Source organism: Protobothrops mucrosquamatus, unplaced genomic scaffold (assembly GCF_001527695.2).
Source record: "Protobothrops mucrosquamatus isolate PMUCROS unplaced genomic scaffold, P.Mucros_1.0 scaffold1284, whole genome shotgun sequence".
Classification (NCBI taxonomy): domain Eukaryota; kingdom Metazoa; phylum Chordata; class Lepidosauria; order Squamata; family Viperidae; genus Protobothrops; species Protobothrops mucrosquamatus.
Genome location: NW_015387488.1, coordinates 6,475 through 13,888, shown reverse-complemented (window position 1 = coordinate 13,888; position 7,414 = coordinate 6,475). Strand labels below are relative to the sequence as shown.

The window sequence follows — 7,414 nt, the reverse complement described above, 5'->3', positions numbered from 1 at the left end:
ATATGAAAGAAAGATTGCAACTTAATGTCTTGCAGATGCAGGATTTGTGGCCATAGTGGGTTTCTTCCCTAGTGATTTGCATGGGGATAGACTTCATTTTTCCCCTTTGATGGCTGATTGTATCCTATCTATAGATTAGCCTCTCCTTTGTATACACTGCTGTGAAATAATTCATTGTAGAGACTATCAATGAGAGCACCTTAGATTCTCCAAAGCTTTGTTGTGACCCTGCTTACTTTCAAACTACTTCAGCCATGATGGGCCTTTGATTTTATAAGCCAGTCTTGAGAAGCAGTTTATTCTAGATTTCTAATAATATAGCCACAAAATACCATAAGAGGCAGAGAGTTAGTTCAGCGATACAGAATGTTCATATAGCTCACACATGTCTGCATGTCATGTCCCAGGACAACTTTTGAACATATAACAGCATCTTCAGCTATTTAGCTATATATCTTAAGTTTTTCAAGGGGACGGATCAATGCAGAGTTTGCATTTGAAAATACACATTTGATTCTCTAGATCCATGTTGCTACGACTCTTGTTCATCTGTACATGTGGCAAATCTAGTTCTGACGTTGAATATGTCAAACAGCCCTTAAGTAATCTTGGCTTATTGTAATCTTGCACTGTTATGTGTTGACCTAAATAATGCAACAAGTTGAAGATGAGGTAACAGGTCCTCCATTGGCCATTGGTGCTGCAAAAGAAAAGAACAATGATTAGCTGAGCTCTTCAATGGGTGTCAATGTAAAAATTGGCTATGAAGAACCATCTGCTTATTGTTTGCATGCCAGGCACTGTTTTAATTTTAGGACATGAAAAAGAAGTTAACTGAACTGAGAGGGGAATGTCAAAATCAATTGGATTTTGGAATTGCTAGAAAGGAAGAATTTTGTTGACAGAAAGGAGATAAGTTTATAAAATTGATATAGATGAGGATGGATGAAAGGGCATGACTAAACTTGTACTTCATTTAGAGAAATTGCTAGCTGTGCTCTAAACCTACCGTAATTCCTCTATTGATTTTGTTCTTATTGCTTTATTCTTTAAACAAAGAACAAAGGGGGGGGGAGTAAAAAAAAAAAGGAAATGCCACGAATAATACACAGTTATGTTTTACATGACAATTTCAATAGAGGATGACCATGTTTCATTGAAATTTATTCATACTCAATCTATGTATATAAGCAATTTGTTTATAAATCATAAGTCATACCATGTCTTCAATCCACTGAACAATTGGGGGTCATAAATTAGTCTTTCCAATTCTGAAGGAACCTCTCCTCTTAACCATAGCAAAATAAACTAACCTTCCTCCTGTACATAGGATGCTTTGATATTTTAATATGTTTTATCAGAATCAGCTCTCTCTCTCTCACACACACTATTCAGGTCAGATAATTTAAAGCCAGTGGCTGGAAGGAGAAAGAATATTAGAGAGCCTAAGTTTCATTCCTTTTCTAACCTTGAGGAACATCTGTCTTTTGATCCTTCTTCTGTTCTTCCTGCACGGCTGCCATCTTTGCTTCATACACGTCAGCCAGAGCTTTCCACTCTTTGCGATTGTTGAGTAGTCTTTCATACATCGGCAGAATTTCAGGGTGGAACTGTGAAAATTCCTACATGAGCAAACAATAGGAAGAAGGATCCCAAGTGAATGATCTCCAAGTCTTTTGGCAAACTTGAGCCTCCTGCAGTGTTTGTAGCCTTTACCGGTCATTGTAATATCTCCTTGTTACAGATAGTCTTCAATTTATAGGCCACAAGTGAGCCCAAAATTTCTATTGCTAAGCAAGACAGTTTTTGAGTGAGTTTTGATCCATTTTACAACCTTTTCTTGTCAAAGTTGCTAATAATAACACTGCGGTTATTAAGTTAGTAACACAGTTGTTAAGTGAATCTGGTTTCTACATTGTGTTTGCTTGCCAGAAGATCACAAAAAGTGATCACTTGACCCTGTGATACTGTAACCATCATAAACACATGCCAGTTGACAGGCGTCCAAATTTTGATCACGTGACTGTGGGGATGCTGCAACATTTTTAAGTGTGAATGACAGTTATAAGTCTCTTTTTCCAGTGCCGTTTAAACTCAGAACGGCCACTAAATAAATGTCTTTAAGTTGAAGACTACCTGTATAGCTCTTTTGAACTCGATTGCTGCAGCCGCTCTCTTCCTATAAAGTCTGAACTGTATGATCATCATCAGCCAAGCATGTTGGGGATAAATGTGGGTCATTTACCTGTCTGATTTTTTTATAATAATAATAATAACAACAACAACAATAATAATAATGCGATGATATCCATCCTGATAACGATGTGGATGTTGAACTGAAGGTATTCCATCCTGCGACGATATCTGTAATACCTTCAATTCAAAAATCCACATCTGCTATCTCAGGTCTTTGGTAAGGATAGGTAGACAAAAATGCCAAATCCAGTCTGAACATCTGGGTGACTGTGTGATGATCAATAATAACAATAACAGAGTTGGAAGGGACCTTGGAGGTCATCTACTCCAACCCCTCCTGCTCAGGCAGGAAACCCTATACCATTTCAGACAAATGGTTGTCCAATCTCTTCTTAAAAACTTCCAGTGTTGGAGCATTCACAACTTCTGGAGGCAAATTGTTCCACTGATTAATTGTTCTAACTGTCCGGAAATTTCTCCTTAGTTCTAGGTTGTTTCTCTCCTTGATTAGTTTCCACCCATTGCTTCTTGTCCTGCCCTCAGGAGCTTTGGAGAATAGCTTGACTCCCTCTTCTCCTGAGATATTGGAACACTGCTATCATGTCCCCCCTTGTCCTTCTCTTCATTAAACTAGACATACCCAATTCCAGCAGCTGTTCCTTATATGCTTTAGCCTCCAGTCCCCTAATCATCTTTGTTGCTCTTCTCTGTACTCTTTCTAGAGTCTCAACATCTTTTTTACATTTTGATTTGTAGAACAAGGATAAACTTAAGTGTTATGATTTGGGATGTAATTGCCTTTATAATATTGATTTCTATTTATCTTGAGGCGTTCCTCAGGAAAGCTAATTCCATTTCTTGGTCATTTCAACTACCCCTTTCTTATAAGCTGCATTAAGCATCACTTACACAGCAAAGAACTACCCAAGGTTAAAAGCATAATTTGCTTCAAGAAAAGAGAAGGGTATCTTTAAGAAGTAAAACCTTTAATTGGAAATAAATCTGACATCTTTCTGTTTTGCTTGATGATTTGCTTATTTGTTGTAGTCACTGGAAATCCTAACCTAACTCTACCATCTGTTCATTAAGAATACTGTCCACCAAGAATAATATCGGAACTTGAAGAACACGTCTTTGGAAGATGAGATATTTTAGAAAGGAAGCAGTGAATGCTCTCTTGTCCCACATAGAGCTGATAGACATTTTTGAGATTGCAAAAGCATTTTTCTCAAGCATCTCAAAACAACAGCTAGGTCAGTTGCCTTCCTCACCTAATAATGCAAATCATTTGCAAGTTCCATTATGCAATATCAAACAATGTAAAATAAAGATATACAGTATAAGGTAGAATTCTTGATGTTCTCTGAAGTTCTCTGATTGATTGAAGACAGTTCATCACCCATCTAGGTATGAGAGAGTGTGGGTTTGTTTCCTGTTTGTATAAAACAGCTTCTACTTTTTGTGGGAGTATAGTTTTTTGGGGAGATAGTTTTGTCCCTACCCTGATGTTACTCATTTTCAAACTTGATCTTTTCTCCTCGTCGCTCAAATTTCATCAGATTCTGTTTGGTTTTGGAGAGCTGTCTTGTTGACTGAGAAAGTTCAACCAATTTATATATATATTTTTCCAACATCCCACTGGAGAGGATAGAAAACTCAGAAAATGCTAGAGTGCCACTCTAGATTCTCATTTTAAAAATAGTGAACAACAACAAAAAAAGCTAGTTCCTGAACAAAAAAACAGAAAAGGAAATGGAAATCTGGCTTCTTAACTCCCAAAAGATTTGTACTAAGGTGCTATAAGGAGAGATGTTGGGGATAAAAAATATCTGCCTCAACTAGGTATAAACAACTTAATGCCATCCAGATGGTTTGGATTACAATTTTTATAATAGCAATAGCACTTAGACTTATATGCCGCTTCACAATGCTTTATAGCCCTCTCCAAGCGGTTTACAGAGTCAGCGTATTGCCCCCCAACAATTTGGGTCCTCATTTTACCGACCTCGGAAGGATGGAAGGCTGAGTCAACCTTGAGCCGGTCAGGATCGAACTGCCGAACTGCTGGCAGCCGGCAGTCAACCGAAGTAGCCTGCAGTACTGCATTCTAACCACTGCTAATCCCTTGCTATTGCTTATGTTTCCTGAAAGTGAGGGGAGATGAAATCCAAATCACCTAGACGAGGGCAAGAGGTTTCATACAGTGACTTAGACTTAATAAAAGTTCCTAGAGCTTATAGATCAGATTGTTAATCTGCTTACCTTGTATACAAATGTGCACACAAAGTCAATGAAGCCAACCTGAAGTTTGGGAAGCTCCGCAGCTTTTCTTCTGTCCATCATAGGCTAGGAAACAATAGCAATGGTTGTAGGCACACTCATTAAATCCTCTTAAGAAACAGAGTTTTGAAGTCTGAATTATAATGTTGCCAAGAAACCTTGGGGTTTAAAGCACGCTATTAGTATAGGAAGCCCTTGACAACAACCACAACTGAGGTCAAAATTTCTGTTGGTAAGTGAGACATTTGTTAAGTGAGTTTTGCCTCATTTTGTGACCTTTCTTGCCACAATTCTTAAGTGAATCATTGCAGTTGTTAAGTTAGTCACACGGTTGTTAAGTGATTCTGTCTTCCCCGTTGACTTTGCTTATCAGAAGGGCACAAAAGCTGTCCACATGACCCCGGGACGCTGCAACCGTCATAAATATGAATCAGTTGCCAAGCATCTGAATTTTGATCATGTGACCATGGGGATGCTGCCATGGTTGTAAGTGTGAAAAATGATCATGTCACTTTTTTCAGTGCCGTTGTAACTTCAAATGGTCACTAAATAAACTGTTGTAAATCAACAATTACCTGTAATGAGCCTCATAACTTTAGTGCAGGGGTCTTCAAACTTGGCCCTTTTATGACTTGTGGACTTCAACTCCCAGAATTCCTCAGCCAGCGTGCCTGGCTGAGGAATTCTGGGAGTTGAAGTCCACAAGTCATAAAAGGGCCAAGGTTGAAGACCCCTGTTCTACTATATAACAGAATAACAGAGTTGGAAGAGACCTTGGAGGTCTTCTAATCCAACGCCCTGCTTAAGCCTATACCATTTCAGACAAATTGTTGTCCAATCACTTCTTAAAAACCTCCAGTGTTGGAGCACCCGCAACTTCTGGAGGCAAGTTGTTCTAATTGTCAGGAAATTTCCCCTTAGTTCTAGGTTGCTTGTCTCCTTGATTAATTTCAATCCATTGCATTGCTAAATGTCTATGGAGAGTCTCAGTCATCCAGGTCATAGTTGTCCCAAAGATGCTTTTTCATGAGGCAACTGGTCTTTTTTTTTTTCTTTGAGACATTTCGCTTCTCATCCAAGAAGTTTCTTTAGCTTCTTGGATGAGAAGTGAAACGTCTTCAAAGAAAAACAAGAAAGTCCAGTTGACTCGTGAAAAAGCATCTTTGGGTTTCCATCCATTGCTTCTTGTCCTGCCTATGTTCTAAGCAAGGCTGTTATTTTGCATGTCTTGCAGTGCTGATGCCCACTAAATCAGAACTGAGCTAACTCTGGCTTTTCCTCCTACTGGAAGGACATTGGAAAAGAGGGCTGCCCAAAGTACAGGTTTTCATCTTCTAAGAGTAGAAAGGTTACTAGAGGAAAAAGCAGAAGAAGGGAGAAAGCAACTCATTGACTATTTTTAATGAACTTACAATAGGCTGTTGTTGAAGTACAGAAATTTCCAGATCTCCCTGTTCCCAGAATTCAGCTGCTACAAATAATGCCACCTGTACATGGAAACAAACTTTTAAGATGTTGGCATTCACATTTCACGACTCTTGTTATTTTGTCATTGTAGCAGCTATAAAATCATCTTATCATTATCAATTCCCACACTTGGAAGCATTCTATATGTTTGAGTGCTCCTTTACCACCTTGTTGTTTCAAGGTATAAACTCACAAGGTCATTGAGGCCAATGAGGTTTTAAACCTCTAAAATTTGTAGAGCATCACTTAATAGTTTTCTTAAACACAACCTGTGACTATTATCTGTAAAAAAAAAAACCAAATCTCTGGAAGATAATACTTTTTCACATCTGACTTGTTAAATAGAGATGTTAGACTGGTTGCAAATTGTGTTGATGGAATTTCTCCATTATATGAAAAACTACAAGTGAAAGACCAAAGTGATAAAGAAAGAAACAATCGCAATGCAAAGTTTATATTGTCTTATTGGGGCAGGATCCAGTCTTTTCTTTATACTGTAGGATCAACGCTCCACTCTATGATAAGGAAAATGCACAATCCACAAATTGCTCTTAACTTTTAAAGAAAGGGTACTGAGTGAAAGGCACCTCACCTTACTCTGGATTTCCCAGGGTTTTGCTATAGCAGATAAATCACAGGCAGTCATCATCATAGCCCTGTAAAGAAGAAGCCAGAAGGAAAAACAGAATGAAGGAATGTGTGCTTCTCTGTCCATTCACATTCTCTCAAGTAGCAAAACTATTGCACCAAAGCATTTCCAAGCAGCCCTCCAAGGCAGATACATGCATATCCTTACAAGGATACATGGAAGGCCTGATCGAAAAGGAACCCATTGAGAAATAGAGAAATGTGTTTTGGGAGAAAAGCTGGCTGAGGAATTCTGGGAGTTGAAGTCCACAAGTCTTAAAGTTGCCAAGGTTGAGGACCCCTGTTCTAGAGAAACAGCTCTAGAAGGCTTAGCTATTTCCATCAGGGTTCTGCATCAAAGTGCCCACATTGTTTTACTCTGAATTACGTTTTTTTTAAAAAATTAGTTGGAATCATAAGTAATATCTTGATATGTCAATAATTTTCTTCCCATGACCCAGTTGTTCAAATCATAGTCCTACATGTATAAGTCTTAGAAAGGATTGGGCAAAATCGTGTCTTCCCATGTATTGCTGATGATCAGTATGCATGCATTTGTGTGTAGCCTCCAGGTAGCTTTGGGCCAAATTGTCCACGTTCTTTAAGGTTTTATGTCTATTATATTTTAATTTACAGCAATAGTAGGAGTGTTAGTTCCAAAAGGCAGCTGTTAGAATATTCTCATCCAATCCAAGTGGCTTAAATGACTATGGTCTATGTCTGCACTGAGAGTAATCCCTCCTAGAGAGAACACTGAAAACTTAACATCAATAATTCCATATCTTAATTCCCAACAAGTCTCTCAAATAACCTATGTTCTAACCCAGACATGTCAAACTTGCGA

General features: G+C 38.4%; 1 protein-coding gene across 1 annotated transcript in view; it reads right to left on the bottom strand.

The window, feature by feature from the left end:
• Positions 1–621: 621 nt before the first annotated feature.
• The window catches only part of PDE6B (phosphodiesterase 6B), a gene marked incomplete at its 5' end in the record, with an annotated part of 12,169 nt that continues 5,376 nt past the window's right edge, over positions 622–7,414 (bottom strand). Inside the window, 5 exons of the mRNA XM_029285102.1 lie at positions 622–700; positions 1,469–1,622; positions 4,459–4,542; positions 5,889–5,963; positions 6,536–6,599. Of these exons, the coding sequence (XP_029140935.1) occupies positions 645–700; positions 1,469–1,622; positions 4,459–4,542; positions 5,889–5,963; positions 6,536–6,599 (433 nt within the window). The remainder of the gene's footprint in view (positions 701–1,468; positions 1,623–4,458; positions 4,543–5,888; positions 5,964–6,535; positions 6,600–7,414) is intronic.